This window comes from Tyto alba, unplaced genomic scaffold (genome assembly GCF_018691265.1).
Source record: "Tyto alba isolate M040663 unplaced genomic scaffold, T.alba_DEE_v4.0 Super-Scaffold_1, whole genome shotgun sequence".
In the NCBI taxonomy this organism is placed as follows: domain Eukaryota; kingdom Metazoa; phylum Chordata; class Aves; order Strigiformes; family Tytonidae; genus Tyto; species Tyto alba.
In genome coordinates, this window is record NW_024881261.1 from 39,525,428 (window position 1) to 39,550,825 (window position 25,398).

General features: G+C 40.7%; 1 protein-coding gene across 3 annotated transcripts in view; it reads left to right on the forward strand.

The window, feature by feature from the left end:
* Positions 1-25,398, forward strand: part of PRKG1 (protein kinase cGMP-dependent 1) — a 533,418-nt gene that overhangs the window by 306,188 nt on the left and 201,832 nt on the right. For all 3 annotated transcript variants that reach the window (XM_042789839.1, XM_042789836.1, XM_042789830.1), the window contains one exon: positions 23,799-23,904. In XM_042789839.1, the coding sequence (XP_042645773.1) occupies positions 23,799-23,904 (106 nt within the window). The remainder of the gene's footprint in view (positions 1-23,798; positions 23,905-25,398) is intronic.

Here is a 25,398-nt window from a genome sequence, read left to right on the forward strand (position 1 = left end):
TACTCGGGGACAGGGAAGGACCAGAGCACAGCAGATACACAGCGCTGCTGGTGTCCATCAGCTTCTGGCTACGGGCAGCTCGGTGATGTCCTGAGCCAGAAGAGGAATCTATAGTGGTTCAGCATCTCATGCCGCTGTTCTCTTCTTGGTTTTGTTTTACAAACAATGTATAGATTTGTCTTCTGTAGCCCCTGGCAGTGAAGTCCTCATCCTTTTCTATGTTTGGTTTAATATCTACTGCTTGTCTTGCGAGAAGTTGCAGTGATAAATAATCCATTATTCACCTTTGTATGCCATTTCTTATTTGACATGCATCCGTTATGTCTACCCAACCATCCGTACCATGTCTTTCCAGCCTTTTCTGAGCACATCAGAAGTAGGCTGTAGCTTCCTTCCAGCATCCAGGAGTCCTGGAGCAGGTCCCTCATACAGGAGCCAGATGTCCCTAATTCCCCTCCCCTTCCCTTTTCTGTGTTCCTTCATGCTACGCTTTAGTCTCCCTGCAATGTGGGGATCAGGGCTGAGCGTGGAATTGAAGATATGGACCCACAGTGGGTTTTTTACAGCATCACAGCAGGATTTTCTTCTTGGTTCTCTGTGTCTTTTCCTAATAACTTTGTGGTTTTGACCATGGCTGAACACCAAGCTTGTAATTTAAGAGCCCGTTGCATGGTGACTTCTGCACACTCTTGTCTATCTGTTGGTAAGGTCAGCTTTCCCCTTGTGCATTATTTTGCATCCATCATCACTGAATCCAAGGCCACTTTTATGTCTGGGTTACGCAGTATTCATGGCATCTTCTCTTCAGCATTTGCCTCCAACAGGTTTTACACGATCATCAAACTTTATCCCCCTTTCCTTCACTCTCACCTTCCCCTTCTTTTTAAGAGCATGTCAGACAGCAAGAATGCCACTACAGATCCCTGGATTCTTGTGCACTTTGTATCTTTTAACCCTCCTGCAGAAGAGGATATTTCCTTTTTCATTCTGCAACAGCTGAGTTTCTGTAAGAGACTTTAGTAAGAAGCCATGTCAAAAACTTACTTGAAATACACAGTGAAGTCAACCCTGTCCACATGCTAAGGTTATGGAAACAAGGGATTGACACCCAGCTCATACACTCAGGAAAAGTTGTATTGACACCTCATATGTATACATACCTACTCCGTGTTGTAATTTTTACCGATTTGTCTGATACTGAAAATCACACTGAGCATTTTTCTTAAAGCCTCTTGGAGTAATTTAAAAAGCTGCATTGCATTTACCACCACCACCACCCCCTTTTTTTTTTTTTTTTTTTTTTTTCCCTTATTGCAAAGACTGATCTAAGTAACGGGCTACATGCTAGAATACTTAAGATAACAGTCTGAACAATGTGTGGTCACATATATTAAAGATGGCGTGAGTCGATCTAGGCAATTCCTTGCGCTGTCTAATTGCTGTAAATCTTTTCTGCTGACCCTTTAGTTTCTTTTCGTATGTCTCCTGTTCAGAGTAAGATGGCCAGGGACCTCCCACAGCTCCTCTCAGCTGAGCAGCAGGGTCTGGTTCTGATCCAGCTTTTCTGCTTTGACTTCATCTGGTTTCCGCGATTGTTTTAAAACTTGGCATCATAGCTCCTGCAGGTTCTCCAGAAAGCTTCCTACTTCTGATGTGCTTGGAAAAGGCTTTACTAGAAACCTTCTGCCAGATGCTCCTCAAAAATCTCTGTTGGGTACCACACCGTGGGTTTGCATTTCTCTTGCTAACATTTATGCTATTCTCTATTTTTTTCCTCATCCAGGTGAAATCACCATTTTTAAAGGTTGATTTTTTCCTTATCATACCTTTCTGCACTTTGCTGTTCAACCAGTGCAGTTTTTTATTGATTTATTTAAAGTCATTTTGGGGATGGCCAGTATATATTTCTTCTAAAACTCTCATGGATGCAACGAAATAATTTTTATGCCACCAAAAATTTTTCTTTTCTCTTTTGGCTGCTCTCTTTCATCTCCTTTTAAGGAGTTTCCTTGTTTCTGTATTATTTGCTCTTTTGAGGCTAACCATGCGGTAGCAGTAGTTTTGATTTTGCATTTTCATGGGGATGATAAATTTGAGTGTCAGGTGAATATTTAGCAGAAAACTTTGAAAGCAGACCTTTTGCAGTGGCCTGATAATTGTTTTTTTTTTTTTTTTTGTCCAAGACTGCTTTTAGGAGGACACTTCAATATTATTGAGGCAGTTCTGGGATTCACTTGGTCAAAGAAGGCTAACTGAGATTGTCCAGTAATTCTGACTTTGCAGTTTCCCAAGGATTTTGTACTAGGTTGCAAAGTCATTTCTAACAAGTTTCTGAGTGTTTTCAGCTTAAAATAAATCATTGCAATTAGTGTATCTTAATTTACAGATTTTCAAGCAGTTGTATAGAAAGTGTCTGCAATTGGTCCTAGTTCTGCTACCCATTTTGACATGGTTTGTTTAAATGTAGCTTTCTTGAAATGTTGTTTCACACTTGGCTGTTACTGCTGTCCCATCTTCTTTAGGCCATTGAGATTTCAAGCCCCTCGTGCCTAGGGAATGTGTAGTTCTGAAATTAATGTTTTTCCACTCCTGTAAGCTGTCATTATTCTCCGCTGTAGAAAACTTTCCAATGAAATCTTAAATTTTGGGGCACTGGGGTCACTATTTCTGGGAAGGAGACCTGATCTGCCAGTTACGAGTCCACAAAGAGATGGCTGGAGTGGGAGCACAGATGCAGTCTGTCTTCTCAAGGGTTACTTTTTATAGCTTTTGATCAGCATAATTACAGAACTTTGGCAAGCTGCAAGGCTTGGGGAGAAGAATATTTGGCTCTTTTCTTGGCATAGGAATGACTGAGGGTGCATTGGGTGTATGTTGCCATTATCTGCTTTGCTCCCTGTCAGTTAAATAATCCCTTAAGCCATTTTTTTTTGTTTCAGAAGGATCGTGGAAGAGAAAGTGGGGAAAAAAATTTCAAGCTCCTAATTAAAAGCAGCTACTCAACAATCCCAGACCTCAGTAAATGAACTGTAGCTGCCTTCAACTCTTTGCTATTAAAGCTCTGTTAAAATAAGCCTGTTCTGAATCACCGTTTGAATACGTATTGAAGAGCTTAATAAGCCTGCAAGCTCATCTCTGAAGAACACAAAAATATGCACTTCGCAGAGACTCAAAGTGATAAAAATAAACATTAAGGTTTAAATTCTCCCTGGCCAAAATCACCGAGGTCAGTAATGTACCTACCTTATTCTGTCAACAAAAGCAGGATGAGGAATAACTGTGGAAAACCAGTCGGCGTTGCAGTTACTGCTGTGGCTCTCGCTGTGGCTCATCTCAATCTGATTTCTTTCTTCATTTCAGAGCTTGCGGATTTGCAGAAAACATTTTCTTTCTCATTAAAGGCCTAATTTAGTCAATTCTCAGCACTTTTGATAGTGAGATCTGGCCCACAGGCCAAACGAATCGAATACATGGAATCACGGGGAGCTGTAAGCACATAAATAACACTGCTGAAATCTAGTTACCTCCTCTCTTAATGTATATATATATGCATGTGCTGCTTTAGATCCTGTCCAGCACGTTCCATGTCTTGCAGAATCAAAATCTTAAGGCATAAATACGTTACAGTTCCCTGAATCAGAAGAAATATGTTCTGTGAAGGTATTTGAAAAACAGCTGTTATGAGAGGTTAAAAGTGAAATGGTAGGCATCATTTAATATTAGTACAGAAAAACATATGATAACAAATTTGAGGGAAGAGGCAGGAAGAAATTACTGTTTCGGTAAGGTTTGGCAGTTTGTTGGAGCACTTAAAGGAGGTGTGATGCCCTTTCTCTGTTTAATAGGAAGTTCAAGCTCCTGCTTATTAGGGGAGAAGTAGACACCTGGAATTGCTCCAGCCGACTTGGCTGTATAGGCTGAACTGCTTGAATTGTTGGAAATGAGCTGTGAAATGCCTTCCCTCTGTATTAGAAGAATAGATTCTTCTTCAGTGTCCACCTCCTCCCTCTTTCATCTTCATCTTGAAATCTGGGCAGATGCAGAAGCATCACTGCTGTGCGCTGAGGTTCACGGGCTCATCTGCATCACACCTGCCATAGTCTTTCCTAACTCTACCTGTCCCAAGTTTACCTTAAGTTGTCCTGAGATTTATCTAAGTTTACCTTAAGATTTCCTAATGTATATCTGTTTTCCTCTGTGATGCCCATCTTCTCTTTTGCCCTTACTCCTTCGTGCCCTCGCCTTAGCAACTGCAAACAACCAAGTCCAGCTTTGATTAGCGTTTTATAGCTCTGCACTCATTAGCTCACTCTTTATATCTTTTTTTCCTAACAGCTGAGCTCACTTCTGGCTCTCAAAGTCAAAAAAATAAAAGAAAACCTGAATAGCAGCAATGACATTTAGTTAGCTCCAAAGTAGCTGAGCAAACTTTCCAGGGTATGCAGTCTTCGTGCATTTTAACCTCATTTACTGCTTGCCTTTGGGATGCAACGTCAAGTGCTATGTGAATTATGAAAAATTGCTGCTGGCTGGGGACTAGAGAAAATTTAAAATAATTAATAAATGTTATTATAGGAAGAAAAAAGGCTCTTTAATATTCAGTTTTAAACATGATTTCTGATCACTAAAGTGCTTAAGTACAGCCGAGATGCCTGCTACCACAGTTAATTTTAAGTTAGCAACGTTTTTCATCAAAGTCGAAATGATCTGTAATGATGGAATGATGCTTCTGCATATCAGCAAGGGATTTTATTTGATGTATGTATTAATCAACAGCCATTGTAGCTGTATGCCCCTTAATGACTTCAATAAACGCATCAGAAACTTTTTTATTCCAAACTGTCCCTTGCAGCATGTATTGAAAACCTACAAGTTTATCTAATGAAATACAGAGTGTTATTTTCTTTCCGTATTATGTATTTAACAGCTTGGAAAATAGCTTCTCATGAATCACATTAAATATGCTGTCATCCAAAGAAAACGAACATCTCTTTTGCTCTCAGGCAAAATTCTCTTACCACCTTGATCTGATGGTTAGAGGAGCAAGATCTGGAGGCTCAAGACAAGTGTTAATAGTTTTCCCGTACATTGAGGTGCTGCTACCTTTGACTGAAGAATTGAGGTCCTTTCTTCCAGGCCCGCTGGTGGGTTACCCAGGACTCAGGGCTGGAAAGGGAGACATCACCGTGTTGAGATGACGGCAGTGCCTTTTGATGTATTGCAGAAATAAAGCTGCAAAACTCCCTGTGCTGCTGTGGAAAGGGGTTAGCCCACCTTATCATTTGTGGTGGTGGGGGGGGGTGGGGGTGGGTGGGATTAATCTCCCAGAGGAAACAAATTAAGCAAAGAGAGAAATTGCAACTTCTTTGTGTGTGCACCTTTGGCTGTGCACTCTGGGGCTGGTCCTTTTTTCCCAGCCTAGTCTGCAGGTGAGTAGTGCAAGGCAGAAAACTCACTGCCTTGATTTCTTTATATTCCTCTTTTCTTCTGCAGAAAAATTCCTCTTATTTAGCTTTGCTTGCACTTTCTGCCAAGAGGCAGCTGTACTTAAGCAGGCTTTGTGCCCTTTGCATAGCCAGTGGCTTCATCTACCTCCAAGTTTGGTTCAGAGCTGTAGCCTAGTATCAAAGGGCACCCCTTGCTCATCCCCACTCGCTGTGTATTCCTTTGCTATGCAAAGCAGTTTTGCCACATGCCAGCTGGCTGTGTTTTGGTGGAGACTAACTTCCCACCCATGTGTGACCCAAGTGCTGGCAGATCCAGATCTGCTCTGCAACCCTACGAGCTCCTCCCATGTTGACTCAGGAAGAAGACACCCCAAAAAGTCTCTCAAGTGAGGAGGAGTGCCTGCCACACTCCAAGGTGGCTCTTGTGTTATTTGAAAGGTGTCCTCCCGTTTGCTTTCTGCTGCTCCTTCTTGTGCCTTTCTCCTGGAGTGACACCCCTTCCCTTCTTTCACACATTTTCTCCACCCCCCAGTCCTTTCCTAAAAACCTTCTTTCTTTTTACGATTATCCCTTTTTCCTACTGTTATCTTCTGGTGTGCCACCATCTACCCTTCAACCCTTGAGTGGATGGGTGGAGGGTTGGGCCTCTGAGCGTAGCAAGGGGGACAGAGGTGACCTGGCTGTGGGCCACAGGGTCTGAAGGGACAATCATGTACTTCTCACCTGTCTCACCATAAAGTTTCCAACTGTCTGACCTGAGTGTTTGAACCATATGCCTTCGTGCAGAGCACGAGGAGGATTTTTCCCCAGAAAGTGAGGAGGGGGCAGGATGGATTCTGTCCTGTCACTTGAGGAGGGTGGAGAAGATTTCTCTTCGGTCCCATCTTAAACGTTATGTGGGGAGGCCAGCCGTTGCTGTCTGTGCTTAGGAAAATATCAAGGTGGTAATGTTTTTGGAAGTTCTCAGGATGCTTCAAGGCAATGTCATATCTTCTACCTCCTGCTTTCTCAGCAGATGAATAACAAGACCTTGTTTTCAAAAGGCAAAATGCTCGGTCCTTCTGTTTCATAAGTGATATTTTTAAATTGCCCTTTTCCATTTCCCTGCCAGTGCTCTGATATCTGATGTTATTGCTGCTGTTTGACTTTTGCTTTATTCAAACTGTGGTTGTCCACTGGTTTCCAAATACAGAAGCAAGAAAAGGTCCTTTCCCAGAGATCAGGTCATTTCAGGAAAACATAGACACAGAGACTGGAAAAAACAAAACAAACGGGCTAAATCATGACTGGACATCAGATCTTACACCACATTAAGGTGACATAGGAGCAGAAGTATCATTAAATTATATGTGGTGCGTGGCAAAGGGTGGAAAGGAAATAGTGGTGTGCAGGAGAAGCTTTTGACAGTCCCAGAGCCATTTTACCCATCGTGTGGATAGCAAAATCCCCTTACTATTCCCCTTCCCCTTCCCCTGGAAGACTGTCGTGGTTTAGGCCTGGTTGGCAGCCAACCACAATGCAGCAGCTCTCTCTCCCTTCCCCTCCGGCAATGAGAAGGGACAGAGAGCCAGGCTTGGGGTTCAAGATAGGACTGGGATGGGGGAAAATCCCCCTTTTATGATCACGAGCAAAAGGCAGACTCGTTAGGGGAAGAAAAACAAGAACATACATTTATTACAGACACTAACAACACATAACAGAGTAGGACAGTGAGAAGCATTGCCACATCTTGAGAACACCTTCCCCCCACCCCTCCCTTCTTCCCGGGCTCAGCTCTGCTCCCGATATCTCTACCTCCTCCCCCAGTGGCGCAGGGGCAGGGAATGGGGGGTGCAGTCAGCGCTGCCACTTCCTTCATGTTCGGTGAGGGGAGTGTCCGAAACTTCTTCCTCCTGCTCCATCGTGGTCCCCCTCTCACAGGAGACAGTCCTCCACAAACTTTCTCCGACTTGAATTCCTCCCACAGGCCGCAGCGTTCCCCACACTGTTCCATCATGGGTCACTAACTTCCTCCGACTGGATTCCCTCCCACGGCTGCAGCCCTTCCCGAGCTGCTCCGGCGTGGGACTCCCCCGCATGCTGCAATCCTCCCAGCGCTGAATTACAGCAGCGGGGCTGCCTTTTCCCATGAGACCCCGGCCTTCTTCGGGCACAGAACCTTGATTATCCAAGCAGGAGCAACAGGCCATAAATCAATGTCTGCTCCACCGTAGCTCTCCATGGGTGGCGGGGGGGCCGCCCTGCCGTCTCCCCACAGGATACAGGGGGGTCTCTGCTCCGGCACACCTCCCCCCTCCTTTCTTCCTCCGTTCCTCCACTGACCTTGGTGTTCACGCAGCTGCCGCAACTCTTCCTCACAAGTCCCACTGCCCGTCACCACGTCCCTTCTTAAATACGTTATCTCAGAGGCACAGCTGATGGGCTCAGTTTTGGTGCAGAGGTAGAGCTGACGTGGAGCTGGGGGAGCTTCGAGAAGCTTCTCACAGGGGGCTACTGCTATAGCCCCCTCCCCTGCCACCAAAACACTACCACTCACTCAACCCAGGACAAAGACCCATCAGTTGTACAGGCTATTTTTAATAATTTAATCTGTGGGCTTTTTTGCTATGATCAGCACACTGCAGAAAGGGATAAAAGATTTACTGGAGAGGAAGCTGCCTGCTAATTACTTGCACAGTTATCGTCATGCAGCTGGACTTGAAGCTACCATCTCTTTTTATTTGAGCCAGCAAACAGCAAGCACATGGTGCTAATTTTTGATCCCCTTTGACCTATTTGGATTTCAAGCAGAGCACCAAAGGGAAAAAGCTTTGCAGTCTGTCTCTAATTTCTCTGTTGATGGGTTGCACTCCCAGCACAACTTTGCTTGGAAGGAGAGATGCTGGAGATGCCTTCCCACCATCCCCATGATGCTGGAGGCAGCCAGCCATGCTGGGAGAGGCATAGAGTAATCTCGATGTGAATAAACAAATTTTAAATGGCATTAGACAAGGGAGGATTGGCAGAAGGACCCATCGCAGTTATCTGCACACTCACTGGGAACTCTAGGTACAGGGGGGAAATAATGCCCCAGAAAGTCATTTTAAACTGGATTAATAGATATCAGGTGAGATTGTTTAATAGGGGACGCTTTGGATAATAAAAGTGTGGATACTTAGGGCTGGACTGTAATTCTTCCCCAAGTCACTTTTTCTGAAGGAAGGTTGAGTGTGCAATCCCTGCCTTGTCTAGAATTATGTATTTATCAAGGAGGCAATGATTTGTTGAATAATTATATCCCAAAATATTAACTCTAGTACTGAATAAATTTAATATAGACTCCTGAATGTGATTGCTTGTTAAACCTTGTTAAAGTAAATGTGCTGTCAAAGCAGACAAATGGTGAAGCAGCTCAAGTGAGGGAATTTTCTGACTCTTGCTAGAAACAACAGTGCATTTCAACAGCTGTACCCAGCTTGCAGCAGAAATGTCCACTGTTTTTGTTTACATGTTTTTTAAGTGACTGGTTGTATATTTTACTTTTGCCAACTATTTCACTCTGTAGATCTAAACCTGTTCAAGAACTAAGCAGAAATGTGACTTTCTTTTTGCTTTGCCAGCAGAAGTGAAGCTGCACTTGTATTTCTCCTTCTCATAGGCATTGCAGCAGCAAATGCCAGTGTTTGCTGTTGAATTAATGGAGCTATTAAAAGCTTGTCAATATTTTTAGGCTATACAATGATGTGTGAGCCAAAAGAAAAAGCTTTGGCATCCCATGATTTTCTCCCTACTGACAGTGTAGCTGATAGCAGCTTCTACCAATGGTGCTTTGCCACCAGCACGAGTGAGGATGACCATCCCAACTGTCCTATGTTATCCAGGTATCCCCACCAGCAGATCCCTAATGTAAAGACAATGAACAGGGCAATCATGTATGATCAATCCCCTGTAATCATCTAATTAAAATTTAGGGAAAAAAAACATAGAAGCAAGATGAATTACATGGCTTGCGTGACTCTCAAGTCACAATCCCTTCTCTTTGAAAGCAGAAAGGTTCTCAGACAGCCTTTATTGAGTGTTTTATTGGTCAATGGATATGGAGGTTGTTGACAGCTAGTTTGCATTAGCTTGTGGTGTTGCTGTATTTTTTTTCCCCCCAGCCAAACGCTGTAGTTGGTGTGCTCTTCCCATGGCTCAGCACTTAACAGCTTGAAGCTGTCAGAATTAATGAGGGGGAGAAAGAAGTTGCAATGACTGTAAGTACAGAAAAGAAGACGTAAAGAAAGCAAAGAGTATTCGAGTCGTAGCTTAAACCTCAGATGGAGACTTAGAACAATATTATCTTGTTACATAATTCAGTTAGTAATATATGCAGCTTGACCAGACCCTTTTTTCTCTCTAAGTGTGACTTACATCACACAAGTTTCTGGCTTTGGGTCTTCTGCCCTTTTCCATGGACATATCTCAGATACATCTTGTTACTTCAGATACCTAAATCTCCTGTGGATGGGGTCTTGCTTGGGTTTTGAACTTGTTCGGTAGATGAAGTCTCCCAAAACACAGCGTTTCCTGAGGGCAAGCATACATAACCCTGGGGAGTGGATGTGGCGTTAATCCAGCCCGTACACTGCACCCTACTCTGTGCTGTTTAAGCACAGCTATGCCATTAGGAAAGATCTTTAATACTCAGTGCATAACACCACAGGGTTTATACATGGCTTAGATTCTCCAAAAGCAATATTGAGAGGGGAAAGAAAAAAAAAAAAAAAGGGTTATTTTCAGTGTCATAACAAAAATAGTAATTTTTTCAGTCTGGTTTGCAACTTTCTCCGTGGCACTGGAGGTGAAGTGGTTTGTAGAAGAGAGTATCTCCAAACTGGGTGAGCTCCTGGGTCATGGGGAAAAGCATGCAGAGGTGGATGCCCCGTCTGATAGCTCGGGCACTGACAGGGATATTGAAAGAATTATGTCTGGGATTACTTTTATAGGCAATGAGAGGTGATGGAACAGCAGGAATGGAGGAGTTTAAGCCTGTCATTGGTGCTCTCATGGAATCCATAAGCCATCCTTTAAAAAGCAAATGCAAAGTAAATAGATCTAAGTGATAGCTGATGGGACAAGTTTCTAAAAAGTGTGCTCGCTGCAAGTAGTTTGTGCTCAAGAGAGAAAAATCTTGAGCCTTCATGTTATGGGGTTTGTGTGAGACCCGGGAACTCACGTATTTTTATGCAGCAAAGCGAAAGCTTTTAATCCTCGTTACCTGAGATGGCAGGGAGCAGATTGGCGATGGATTATTTAACTGTTCCGTTGGAAATGCTGCTGTTGGGGAATAAGGAAGTACTTTAAAAATGTGGGATTATTGTAAGGTTCAGTTAGCAAACTGCCTCTTTTTTAATCACAGAGAAGAGCAGCTTTTGTGTTGTTGAGATTTCTGTATGCCTTACATTCCTACTGCGTCACCAAGATTCAGTTTAACTTCTCTGGATTTCTCAAAACACTGTCCTCCAAACTCATATCTGAAACTTTAGCATTATTTGCAGATGGCAGCAGTGGACGGAGACTTTGTACAATGTTAAACTGCAGAACTATATACAATATTTTGCTGAAAATATGTGGCTGGAAATGGTGTGAGGTAACAAAATCTGCTGCTGCTGTACTTGGGCAAGTTCGTGCTTGTTTGTGCTGACTAAAGTTTATGCAGCTGGCGGTTAGAAACCTGAGTGATTTTTAATTGAAATGGAGAAAACACAGGATTTTTCATCACAGAGAGTAATCATATCACAGAGAGTAATTAAAGGTCTGATATAAAATAACATTTCAGGTTTGTAGCAACAAGAGAGAGAAGGTCAAGGAGCAGGTGGCAATAACGATTTAAATAGCTGGGTTCAAAACATGTCACGGCTTTGTACTGAGAAATATATTTTCCTTATAGCCTCTGAAAGATGTATAATTTGGCCATCCATCCCTTTTCCTTGGTGTCTTTTTCATGATGAAACAAAGATCCCAGCTGGAGAAGAGGAGCGCCAGCCCTGGAGCCTTGCACCTCTTGGGCAAGGGTTGTGCCCTGGCTCTGTCTTTCTCTTAGTTAGAAATGTGCAATTATCTCAGTGTTGTGTTTATTTCCATTTCATAGTGTCCTACGAGGGCGATGGCTGCATAGTGGATTATGGGGCTCAGCTGTCATCAGTTTTACACTATTCACAGAATAATTTATTCTGTCACTTTGCTTAATATTATACAGTCCAAAAATTCTTCATTTATGTACTTCTCCTTTTGCTGAGCAGAAAAAGTTTGGTACTAATTCTACTAATAACATCATGTAAAAAGGAAATTCTTTACATTGCTTTACATACAAACAGCTGCGGTTTTGCTTTTCCTTTGTATTTACATTTTTTGTGCCGTCATTTCAGAGTACCTTTTAAGTTTGCTTATCAAAAGCCCCAGTGAACAGCTATGAGCTTCAGTGGCAAAATAAATTCAAGACATGGGCTTGAACCGGCTCGTACGTAAAAGTAAAAATATACGACAAAGTCTCTTCTGTAAAATCTACAAAGCAGCTCTGAAAACCAGTGGTGTCATCCTCCTTTTGGAAACTGTGGAGCCAAGCGTAAGGCAGATGCTGCTTTACAAATCTGGCCCTGTGGTGCATCCCAGGGGCGGCTGCATTAGAAAGGAAGATCCAAAAAATGTGAATGGGACCCTGGGGGTCCCATTAGCTCCTGCAACAAACTGTCCACTGGAGCTGTAACAAGTTTGTATTTATACCAGGGCTGAGAAAGTTAGCAGATATGTTGGTACTTGTTACATAAAGAAAAACAAAACAAAACAACAACAACAACAACAAAAAACCCAAACCAAAACAAACAAAAAAAAAAAAACCAAACACTCATCTATTCTATACTATGTACTAATTTAATTAGCCTTTTCAATCAATAAAAAGCATTTTGCCAGAAAGGTGGCCCTGGTCAATTAGTTACACCTATTGAAGGCATATATGGCACTTTTCTTGTTCTTGTTGTTGTTATTCATGAATTAAAGCATCCAGCGGCGCAGAATTATAAGTGAGAGTGTCTGGCTGTGTAAATGGATTTCCACATGGCTTCATGCTGATCTATCTGGTTGAATAAGCTTTATGGGAAGTTGGCCGTAGCAGCTACTTTTGTAGCTAAACAGTCAAGTAGCACCTAGAGCTCGGGAGAAAAAAAAAAAAAAAATCAGTAAAGTAATATTTTGTTACTTTTTAGAAAGTCTCATTCATTTTGCTATATGTGAACAATTCTTTAAAAAGCTGTCTTCTTTACAAAACCATTCTTGATAACTCAGAGTGAAAAATAGATTTCTTGGACCTGTATGATGTTGGCCTTTAGAAAAAAATCAGTTGATGAAGCTGAAATTCCTGCTCATTTTAGGTCTTTTAGTATCAAGAGCTGTTGCAGAGCTCAGTGCTCTCACTGGAGTAAGGATGGAGGAAAGGACCTCATTGCTTTGTGGCTTGCTGGGACATTAGATGTTTAAACCATCTTCTCTTTTGGCCGTGATTGCTGGAAGTCTGGTGATGACTCTGCGGAAGGAAGAGGATAGCTTCCACCTGGCTTTGCGCGTTAGCACTACCTTGGGTGGTAATGGACCAGTGACAGAGCCAATGCTTATTTTTGAGGTGAAGAAATGGGTACGTCTACCAGAGAACTGGTGAATTCAGGAGAGCTGAAGTCATAGAAAAGCTTTCTGCCAGCAGCACCAGAGACACTTCCCTCCCTTCTTTTCCACTGATATCAATATATATTGCTTTATAGCTTTCAGAAATATTGTGAGACATAATTATTGGTTATAAAGTGCTTCAGCTTTCTTTTTAGAAAAGGCATTGCAGGTGCACGTCTTTTTATTATTTTAACAAGCAGACATTATCTGGCAGCCCTGTATCCTTAAAGTGATATTTTCTTTCAAATACTGTATTTTCCAGTAATTCCTAAAATACTCAGCCCCATTACAGTTTTCAGGCATATGTCTTTTTAGGATACCAACCACTGGCTCTAAGAATTCATTTAAACCTTAGCTCCCTACAAATAATCAAACTAGTTCTAAACTTGTGCAGATCATCTTAAAATTTAACCCCAAGATCTGCCCTGTAGGTTTGTGGTTTTGTGCCCGCGTGCTGTAGTTATTTATTTACTGACTAGCCAAGCCACTGTGCTTCCCAAGGTCAGTTTTCAGGGTGTATACCAAAACATGTATAGTTTTCAAATAAGTATGAAAGAGGCTCTTTCAGCAGAAGGGCCGTCAAAGGGATGCTTGTTCAGCCTTGACAGCTTCAAGAAACAGAAACAACTTGCGGGATGTATTTATACTGTCTGTACCGATTCTTCCATAAGACTTGTAGCAGTATTCCTGGTCAGACCCCAGGAACCGCCTGGGTATTGCTGCCTGGGATTTTCCGCTGCTTTTAGGCCCTTTTCTCTTTTTGCCCTAATACCGCAAAGTCACATGCAGTTCTTCTGGCCCAATTTGTTTGCTAACAGCAGAGCAATTCCTCCCTTCCCAAAGTACAGGACCCTGGTGCTGCCCCACCTGTATTGCAGGAGACTGCTTTCCACACTGGGGACTCTCTCTGAGGTGCTTCATCTCTTTATCATTATTTTTTAATGATCCCCCCAAGCTGGCTTCTTCATTTATCAATGCCTTCCCTTCCAAATTAAGGCAATATTAAGATACGTCCTTTAATTGAGTATATTCAGTTTCCTTGTTCTTGGGGCTCCTTTAGGCAATGAGCTAGAACTGATCTGTGGGTCTCTTTAAAATGTGAATACATTACTGTGCTAATTACTCTTAGACACAAGTTTTCTTGGTAATGCTTTTATGATCTAGGTGTGCCAATGAGGTGATGTGGCCCAGGCTGAATCTCACTCCCCCATGAGAGTTTTAGGTTGTTTTCTCCTTTTCCTTTCACAAATAATTGGAGACCCCTCCTGTGATTGTTGCATTAAATTAGTTGTTTGAGCAACTAAATTTTAGGCTTCTGACCTGCATTAGACCCTTGTCTGTTTTCTGTTAATCTCACCTAACGCACATCACTCTCCATCAAACTCCAAATAGTATCTGAAAGTATTTTTTGTGGCTTTAAAATTGTTCTGAATAGATTCTTCCTAAACTACTTTAAGGAACTATTTCAACTTTCATCTTCTATATGGATGTTCAGTACTATAGTGAATATAATTTCCTAAGTAGTTTGTGGGCTCTTGCTCATACAAGGTAAATTTAATTAAAAACCTAGAAAAACTTCTGTATCAGAGGAATGTAAGATGAGTAGAACTACATTTATACAGAAGGGATGAATAAGAGATGACATAGTAAAGGTTATGTAAAATAGCAGTTAGCATAAAAAGAGCATATTAGGACATTTAGTTAGCAGGTTTTATAGTATGGATGATGTGGATGTTTTGAAATTCCAGGGAAAAAAAAATGATACAATTAAAGACTTTCATAATGCTTAATTAATCCTTATCATGACTTCTCATTAAGGCCAAGAAGTTATGAGTCTTCAGAAGAGGACTCATGTTTTTGGGAGGCAATAGGAAGATTGTGAATTATGTTAGATAAAAAACAAATGACAATATATAACCTCAGCCAAATATGATGGGCCTTAAATTAATAAAAACACCCATGATGGGGTTATTCCTGAATAATTGGTTAGGAGACATGTAGTTTTCTTTGAAATGTTGAGTGAAAGTGCTTGTTAGGGCAGAAGGTTGGATTACTTGGTTCACTCTTCTGGCAAGAAAAGTCCTGGGTTCCTACGTAGTATCTAATACAGATTATTGTACTTGGCTTTGGCTGATAGATGTTGTCAGATCTTAAGCGTAAGGGTATTTTAGGTTGTAAGCCGTATGATGGAGGACTAAGGATGAAATCCTCTCCATTGAAGTCAACCGATGTTTGTCTTAAAGCTTTACAAGGGCCCTCAGGGCTCTCATGAGTCGGCTAAACTCCAGTGGCCATTTTTATACGTATTCATTCCTCTCCTGCTGCGATACAGGCTTTTCACAGAGGGGATCACCTACAGCAAAAGAATCAGAAAGGCAAGACCTGCCTGGGATAGATACAGGGGGAGCTTGGGGTAGGACCAGCTTTTCCTCTGAATCAGATGTATGAATGGCAGGGATAGCCAGCCCATAGCCCAGATGGGAAAGGTCTCCCCTCGGTGTCCCTCAGACACCATGTGCATCCCTTCCTTCAGAGAACTATAACAGCATAACATGGGCGATGGGATGAATTGATCCTTTTTTAAGTTTTAATTTTAAATAAATCATTTTGTTGACTCCATAGTGCCCAGTCACTTCAGTGGGAGAAGGAGCCAGCCCACGTTCTCCAGCATAACATAACAAAACCAAAGTAAAACTAATAGTTAATTCTGTTAATTAAATATCAACAGTGTTACTCTATTTACTGGTTTCTTATTAAAGATGAACAGAAATTGTGGTCACAATTTCCACTGAGTCATTTCTATGGTACACCTGCGGTGTTTCATTTCATTTGCCCCAGGTTTTCTGGATGTCTTCATCACTAATGTTAGTACCCCTAAAATGCAGTTCACTGAATTTTTAACACTAGAGTTGATTTTATTCTGGTGGAAAAGAGCAGAGTTTGTTAATAACAATTTCTATTAGTGTCTTTTCTTAGTCAGATCTGATCTTATCCAGGCGTGTTTCATCCCTATGCAAAGTGTATATAGTTCCTTGGGATGTCTGGGGTCTTCATAGTTTATTGTAGCGAAAGCAGAGCTAGCTGGAGAACTTTCCTTGAGTCATGCTCTTCTTTGTCATTTCCTTCTTTGGAAACAGTCATGCTTTGTTTCCACCTCACATAATCTGAATATATTATTAGTCACCACTGAGACCAGTGCTGAAACAGCAGCCAAACCCCGTTCTTTAAAAAGCAATTCAATTCTGAGACTTTCCCATTAATCTGTTTTTGAATGTTTTATCCACTTAGTATGAAAAAATTCCCATTTTCTTACTTCTGCAGCAATCATGATTCCAAAATCTGATTCAGGACCAGCTTGTACTTTGAGTACTATGAAAGCACAAAAGTTGCATGGTTTTCAAAAGGAGAAGGACTTATATCTTGTGCAAAGTGAAGATTATTTTACCTGTATCTACACCATGTGTTGGTGACATCTAGCATCACCTGCCAGGAAGCTTGGTAGATGTGTTAGATGTGACATGCAGGGGGGGAAGCCTCTTCTGGTGAGGTTTCTCATGATTGCTCTCTCTCTTTAATGACAAATAATACCAGATACACATGCAAGAGCATCTCATGCTTTAAACACCCAGGTGCAGTTGTGCCAAAGTGTTGAAGTTTTCCTTGCCTCCTCTCCTCAGCATTAGACACTGGGATGGGGTCTGATGCCAAGGGGGAAAGACTGGAGTAGGTACAGCATGGTGATAAATGCACCCTTCGCTGCAGCATCCTTGGCAAAGCAGAGACTATTTTTTACTGAAAGATCACGCAAACTCAGATAAGAAATTAATTTTGTTTATGGCCTGAAAAGATCTCAAGTACTGAAGCAGTTTTTGCCTTTGAACAGAAATTAGTCTCCCGCCTCCATGTGAGCAACACAGCTCAGGAACTTCTGCACAATGAGGTATCGTAATGCACGTAATGTTTTTGATGACAAAATTCAAGAGAGTAAAGATCAGGGAGGGAAACAGGGGGAAAAAAGTGTGAAAACTCAAAGTAAAGATGAATTCTGGATCTACCTACTTCAGGTCACAGTAATATGCTGATAATTTCAGGCACTCACAAAAGTGCATATTTGACCTCTGCTTTAAAGACCGTCACCAGGTGGGCAGTCTGCGAAGAGGTGGATGGAGATGATGCAATCTCATCCTTTATCACGTGCCCACACCGCAGCACAGAATTGCCACCATGAAGGCAAAACCCCTCCATTTGTAGCCCAGCACCATGAGAAGGACCATGACTGGAGTGTCCTGCTGCCATTCTGACACCGCACCCCAAAATTTCACTGCATGGTATAAAGCTCTGCCATAATGCCAGCATGGAGCGTAACACCGTGCCAAGTGCTCAGCATCTTGTGTTCAATAGTTCAGGATTAGTATTAGACCTGCTGGAATTGTTTTGCCTTTTTTTTCTTCCTTCTTAACTCTCCTTAATTCCTGCCCTGCCCTCTGTGTACCAGGAAAAACTATCGCTCTGGCCCAAGAATGCAAAATAAATTTGATATTTTCTGCTGTTTCTATGGGTATGTTTTGATTTTTCATTACTAAATATTTTTAACAAACTGTCCCAGTTTAGGAGCACATGAATATAAACTGTACTGGGAGAAAACCCATATTTAAATGTTTATCTGCCTCTGCTTGAATGCTGCATCTTTTCTTGGCCATATGTAAAATTACTCTTTTGCACGGTATGAGGTGATAAAATCACCCTGGTGAGTTACAGGAAAGGACCTATTGAGAAAGCAGATAGCATTGGGATGCAGTCGTCATTGTACCAGTGCCATTGTTGTTAGAAACTTGAAGCAGAAACATGTGAGAACGGAGAAATTCATTCTTTCTCCAGCTGTTAAATACATCCCCTCTGCGTTGCTCCATGCTGTATCCCAAAACGGAGTCTGCTGGGCCCTCAGTCATCATTCACCGTGTGTCTGGTGGGGTAAAACAATTCAACGTGCTCCTTCTGTTTAGTTAAATGTGCTTTTCAGCATCATTTTATACGATACACATGATGAAACACAAGTAGCTGGAAATGACTCTGTTCTCCCTGACGGTAATTTCCACAATAATCCCTGCAAAATCAAACCCAAGTGGAAGGACGGTTGAATCTGAGTGGAAATTTTACGCATCGCTACTGCCAGAAAGACCCAAAGGATACAAAGGTGCTGCTGTTCCTTTGCCTGAGGCTTTCCTGGGCAGATAAACAAACAATTATTTGAATAAAATAACCTAAAAGCAAAAGTGTGGTGATGAATTCTGGCTTGCAGTGCAAGGCAATAAAAAGTTTCAGGTCCGATAATGTCGCCAGCGAGTGCCTGAGCTGAGGATGATTCACTCAGTAATCCTTGAAAAACTTGGAAAGCCTTCACTGAGCATGTAAAAACTTGGAAAGATGCTAAAGGATTGCAGGGCCATGTGAGCATTGCATTTAATTTTGAAATAATACACCTCTCTGGGCACTATTCTGGTGGTTGCTGTGATTTTAAGGATTTAAAGCATCTTTTAATGTTTTACTGATAAAGCTTTGCTACACTGGCTGTGGTTAAAAGGACGGTTTGTGATTGACCTGGCTTTGCAGAAAAGCAACCCATGCTTAAAATCTGTGTTGGGAAGATGGTTTTCCAATGATGCTATGCAAAATAATGCTTTATTTTCAGGTACCTCTTAGCAACTTCACCTGAAGGACTTCCCCAGCTATATTAACATATAAAAATATATAACACATATCACATAAATAATACTTATGTTGCTCTTCTGCAAATACTTTTTTCCACTTAAAACTTTGCACTTTCCACTCCCAGCCCTCCTCATCCTCATCCCCCATTTCACTGCCTTTGCATGTGATGCAGAGAAAAGAAGTAGCTTGGATCTGAGTCTGCAGTTCATGGTTTTTCAGCTGCTGGATCCACAAGAAGAAAAGAAGCAAAAGAGCCAAAACTTTGTCCATCAGCAGGCTGTGGACAAGACAGCAGTATTAAAAAATAAGAAAATTAAGCATTGGAGAGGATCAATAATGAATAGTCCCTATTATTCGGTGCAATAGATGAAGAAAATCTGAGTACTTCCTCTAATTTTTATGTGGAGAGGGGTCAAACTCTGAAGCAACTGATGGAAACAATGTCAGTCAACTTGTTATCAAAAATTCAGTATTGACCAAGAGTAACACTTCAAATTTAATGATCATATCTCCACTCTTGTCCAGTTTTAACCCATGAAATCCTGATTCTTTTGCTTTAGCTTTCACTGCTCTTCCATGTTTATCCAGGAGCATTTTGCTTTGGTTTCAGCCCTTGCACTGCACCACTTTCATTTGGAGTTTTGGATTCAGATGAATCCATTTCTCAAAGGAAATCTTGCTGGAAAGCATAAGAAGCTGTGCCTTTGCTGAGGTTAGTTTAACCACTCAGTGTTTTATCTGTGTTTTTCTAATCATCTAGTACCTTTGCTAGGAGCTCACACCGAATCCTCATTTTTATGGGATTGCTCATCTCTAACACACAAGTAAAATATTCTGCAAAGACTGCAGAATGTGCAGCATCTTCTGAGACTCTCACATGGAGAGCTAGGTCATATAATCAATCATTTAGAGGTCCCAGTCCTTGGCATCCCTATATTTATCTGTGCTTTGGTGTGAAGGAGGAGTGTACATGACAATACACATTTTGTAATATACCTTAGTTTGTGCGCATGCATATTGTTGCCTTATAGTGTTGCTACTTTTTTTGCGTGCCAGCCAAAATATTGGTGGCTTCTAGGATGATCAGCAATTGCGTTACATGCTGTTAGAAAGATAAAATGAAGCCCCACCTGTAACATTTTAGTATGAAAAAGTGTAAAAGAGACAATAAACTTTAATTGTAGTATAACTCCCATTTACCTGATTTGATTGCAGTATATTTTATATTGTTGAGTAGTCTTAAGAAACTCTCAATACAGATATATGTACACACATCTGTTTTCATAGTATTATTTATCATTTTCCTTTATGGTTGTAGTTCTTGCAGTCAGAGAATAAGATATTCTCCTGAAATTATGCTTCACAGAAAATTTTACCTCCAACATCCAGCCCATTCTTTTTGCAGAGGGATGGACAAGAAAATCGCTGCACCACCTCTGTCTGTATCTGTTATAACTCAGTGATTCACAGTGGAATTTACTTTGTGGTGTACAGCTCATATACATATTTTTCATCTTGGGCATTCATAAATATATCTCTTTGAAGTTGTTAATATCATCAAATATTACGGAATTCATACTGTTCCTTCAGTAGCCCTCTAACACATTTACAGAGGCTTTTAAGCATAACAGGAGGTTATGCTCACACCTGATTATAAGGGTCTTATTGACATTTAAAGCTCTACTGTGATTAGCCATTATTAAAACATCTGTTTATCATTAGGCAGGATAAATGTGAATATAAAGTATGAGTAGTGTTTGTAATTAGCAGTGCAGAAGTGCACTGTCTGCATTTAACTTTTCCTGAGCTGCATGGTCCTTGTGAGGAGGCTGGTACACAGTATGTGTAATTAGAGGGTATACATATTAATATATTAGAAAATACATTATATAGTATATAACAATACATTACATGATTACATATGTCTATAAAATTATGTATAATATTACAGACAAAATATATATATAACAATGTACATCATAGAATGGTTTGGGTTATGAGGGACCTTAAAGATCACCCAGTCCCAACCCCCCTGCCCCGGGCAGGGACACCTTCCACCAGCCCAGGGTGCTCAAAGCCCCATCCAAGCCGACCTTGAAAGGCCAGGCCTTACATATATATGTGTGTATAGGTGTAATTTTGTATATATATAATCTTATATATAAATATAGTTGTATGTATATATACAACTTGGGTTACTAGTGGGTACAAGGGGTATGTGACTTATTCCAAGATTTCTAAGTAAGCGTCCTGTCCTCTGCTCTCATCAAGATTGCCAGCTGTGGAGATTTGTTTTAACAGAACAATTCCTAGCAGCAATAAATGAATCTTCATTTTGCTCGAGAGGTGCTAAATTATGTTTGCCGTTTACCTAAATTGCATTAAGAGATTAAAAAAGCATACCTAGCCCAGGCCACACAGCAGCGGCTCCTTCTGGTCTTTAGGGATTGATTCCAAATACAATGCGGTGCTTCATAAAGCATCTGGGCATCAGAGGAGAATGAGTGTTTGCTGCTTATCTGGTTCCGTGGTACCCGTGTGGACCTCAGAGATAGGTGGTATCTTTGCAGATATATTGTGGGAAGGAAAATCAGCTGACTACTTTCATCGTTGACTATGTATGTGAAAAATAAGAGTTAGCCGACTGCCATCAGGCACTGATGTAAGGCATAATGACACAGAGCGTGTAAATGCGTCTGGCAGAGCAAGGATGGGGACTCTGCCTTTTGGAAGCTGTGCTCTTGAACACTGTGATGGACTCCAACGGGAGGTTGGTTCCAGGTGCTGACCAAACATGGCCGTTAAGGACCAGCTGGCCAGGATTGGTACTGGCATGAAACCTTTTATTTTCAGATCTCCTTGTTTGCATAAGATGATAGATCTGTTAAAATACATTGGGAAGCAGCAGCAGACAGAATTATTTATAGGAAGGATGCCCTGTCTTTCAGAATTACATGAGACAATAGAAAAAATAGGTGAATCTAAGTATTTGCTACTGTCTGAGCTTACTCAACTAGCAAAGTCACCTTAATAGTTATGCCTTTGCTGTGAAGACTGTATGAACAAAATACAGGTGAAAACTTGGATTTTACTCTACAGGATGGCTGTACTTTGGAAAAAGTACTTCTGATGAACTAATAAGATGTGTTCATGGTCCATGTTCATGACAGGGCACGGGGACGGTGTTGGGTATTTTAGTCCAAATGAAAAAAAAAAAAAACTCTAACCTGTATTTCATTCATTATTTTCACATTCACTACAAGTTTTTTTAAAAATATTCAATTATCAGTGGTTTTGCCATTCATGACTAAATCACCTTTTTACTTTGTCTGACAATTCCTACACTGAAAATAAACCATCCTGAAATGGCCAGGCTGGCTGAAATCACCTACATTTGTTCACCTAGATAGAAAGCACCTACTTTACAAGATACTGTTTTCCTGCTTTTAGCAAATTTACTGGGATTTTTCTAAGTCTTTATTGAATTGATACCAATCCTCATTATCATTAGCCAGTACAGCAAGAGACCATCTTTTTCAGTAAGGTCCTCTCCATCACCCTGTTGAATAATATTAATTTTTCCTCGAGGATAGAGCCCATCTAAAAATCAATTTAAACCCCTGTTTTACAAAAGACAGTAAAAAACCAGAAAAACAGAGATGTCATTAATTCTCTCTTCCGCTCTGAAGAGAGTGAAAGGCTAAATTTGTTTTTTACAGAAGTCTCTCATACTAAAGCTATAGGCAATTCTTTCACATCAGTTTGACTGTAAGACTAAAAACACTTCTCAGGAAGGGATTTTGGTCTTGAAAATGAGAAGAGGCTTTAAATGATATGATGCATTCACTTAGTTCTCCAATGCAATTTGAGAAGACAAATTTAAATTTGCGCTTTGAAAGTTTTACATCCTGCAGATGCTGTTAGAGATAAAAACTCATTAGTCAGGGTGTTTGTGAACTAAATGGCCAGCAAATAAAAGCAGAGTAATTTCTCAAGTATTTCTCTGTGATAATATTGGTAAATATTTTGTTGAAAGTAATTTTGCTCATTTCTGTCTCCTGTAGTGAAGTGGGGATATGGAAGTGTATTACACTTTCTGGGAAAAAAAAAAAAAAATACAAGTGCAAAGGTCTTTAGAGTAGATTTGTTTAATTGGACTGTCTCTCTAAGAAGAAACTCTATTGGAAACTATATATATATGCAAACATTTATGGTTAATGCAAATGTCTAAGTCATATTTAAGCTGAAAATCTGGACCATTTGGGGTTCTGCGTATCCAATACACATGATCCTGTTTTCTTCGAGCATCTGTACTTTATGCAATGGTAATCTGTCATGCTTGGTTTTACAACAGGACTTTGCTTCTGAAGTCTATGATGTAGCATATGGTGTGTAATACTGAAGTATTGGAATTTATCAGAGACCGAAAAACTAAAGTGGGAAAAAATTTACACAAAACTTCAGAATTGGGAGATGTTCAATTATTGGTATACAATAGGACTCGGTTCAGGAAAATCTCTCAACATCAAGGATAAATTTGTCATCTACTTTGGGAGTAAGATGAAATCTTAACGAATTTTGCTGTCTTGGAATCAGGACAATGTGCTAAAAATTTCCCCAGATCACTTGGTGTCATAGGCAATGATATGTCCCAGGTTATGATGAACTGAACCTCTTTTTCTTGCTTACTTTCAGCCTACGTTGATTTCTTCTCATGTCATGGTTGCTTTTAGGCGATCTTTCCAAAAGCCCATGTACTACAGCTAAGATGGAGGCTATTTCAGATCATTTCAGTGCATGCTTAGTCCATTGTCCACCAGATGAATTTTATGTTACTGGTTTCAATTGTGTACCCATTTTCATGCTTTCTCATGAATGAATTCATTTCCCTCTGCAGTTCACAACAGGTTTTTCAAATTTTGACATTTTGCTAATTACATTTTCCCCTTGTCTTGTTTTTTCCAGCTCTCGTAAATGTGAAACTTTGGGCTATTGATCGGCAATGTTTTCAAACAATAATGATGAGGACAGGCCTCATCAAGCATACTGAGTATATGGAATTTTTAAAAAGGTATGACACTTGTTTACTTTATCAAAAAATACAGTGAAACTGCTGTCCTCATCTTCTGACTTTTTTTGTGAGTGCAGTATTTGATTTGTTTCCTTCTCATCTCTTTTTTTTTTTAATTATTATTTGCTGTTTAACCATCTGTAAGCCATATCCTCCCGTCGAAAGGAGGGCGTGCCCCAGGAGGAGTCATGCCACGGTTTAGTTTCATTCCCACTGGGAGTTGCTCATTGACAAAGATTCACGCAGCCAAGGTGTAAGAGGAAAAGCTTCAATATGAGTCATTTGAAGCATAGCTTATTAAGGAAAATTCCCATTAAAAAAATCTATACCTATAACCTCCCTAGGGAAAAATCTAGTTTGTAAACTGTTGTAGAAAGAAGCGTCTGTTCAAAGAAGCGTCTGTTGTGCTTCTACAGGTAAAATGCAAGCCTCTAGAGAAGCAAAAGCTGTCGATTGCAGTAAAATATGGGCTAAAGGAGTAAGAAGAAAGTCATAAAGCCAAGTTTTTCACTCCTTAAATTTGTCTCAAACTTTCCTTTGGTTAGTGCCGCCCTGTCAAACTGGAACAAATGCTCCTTACCAAAGAGATGTCTAGTATCCCAATAATTCAAGTGTGCCACAACCGTGAGGAATGGTTTCCATTTAATGTCAGCAACACAATCCCAAATAGAAGCATAATGTCACCAAATCCTGGAGAAAAAAATATCACCCAAATCAATGGGATGCTACAGATAATCCCATCATTATGAAGGCTTCACTACAACTGGCTTGTCCCAGATCAAAATGTTCCCCGCTACATCATTTCCCTCCCAAGCCAACAACCCCAGAAGTGGGAAGAGAGGTAAAATAATACCTGAAACATGATCTCTGTTGATTTTTGGGTGGGCATATGCACAAAATCTTTCAGACCTGGGCTGCCTTTCCCCCACCTCTCTGCAGGCGGAAGCTGTACCCCATCGCTTTCTTTTTTATTTTGGATTTGGGTAATTTTCAGCATAGGGAAATGTTTTAGCAATTGATTACTTCATTTCCAGAAGTTGCCTCTTTATTCCAAAGAGAGGTTTTTGGGGAAATGTGCCGTTGTATGAGCTAGGAGATCTTACAGTTTGCAAACTAGTGACCTGGGTAATGATACTCCCCTTTAAAAAGGATGTTTTGGATGAAAAATTAATCCCATGCAGCAATATCAGATAACAGGACTCTCTAACGTGGGCATACTAATTTTTACCCTGCCATGGTAAATCTAGTAGATCACATGCTTGATCTACTTTTGTTTCTGACCTGCTTTTTAATGTGTTTTCAAACATAAGACTTCTAAAACTGGAAAAACGTGCATAGTACATTCACTTGAGCATTCAGTAACATAAGCTCAAGGAGTAGCTTGTATTAATTCAACTTCAAATTATTTTTTCTCCAGTTAGTATTTGAGGAAAAAAGGACTTAGAAAAAATAATACATAATGCTAATACATATAAATAATAATTCTTTAATAGA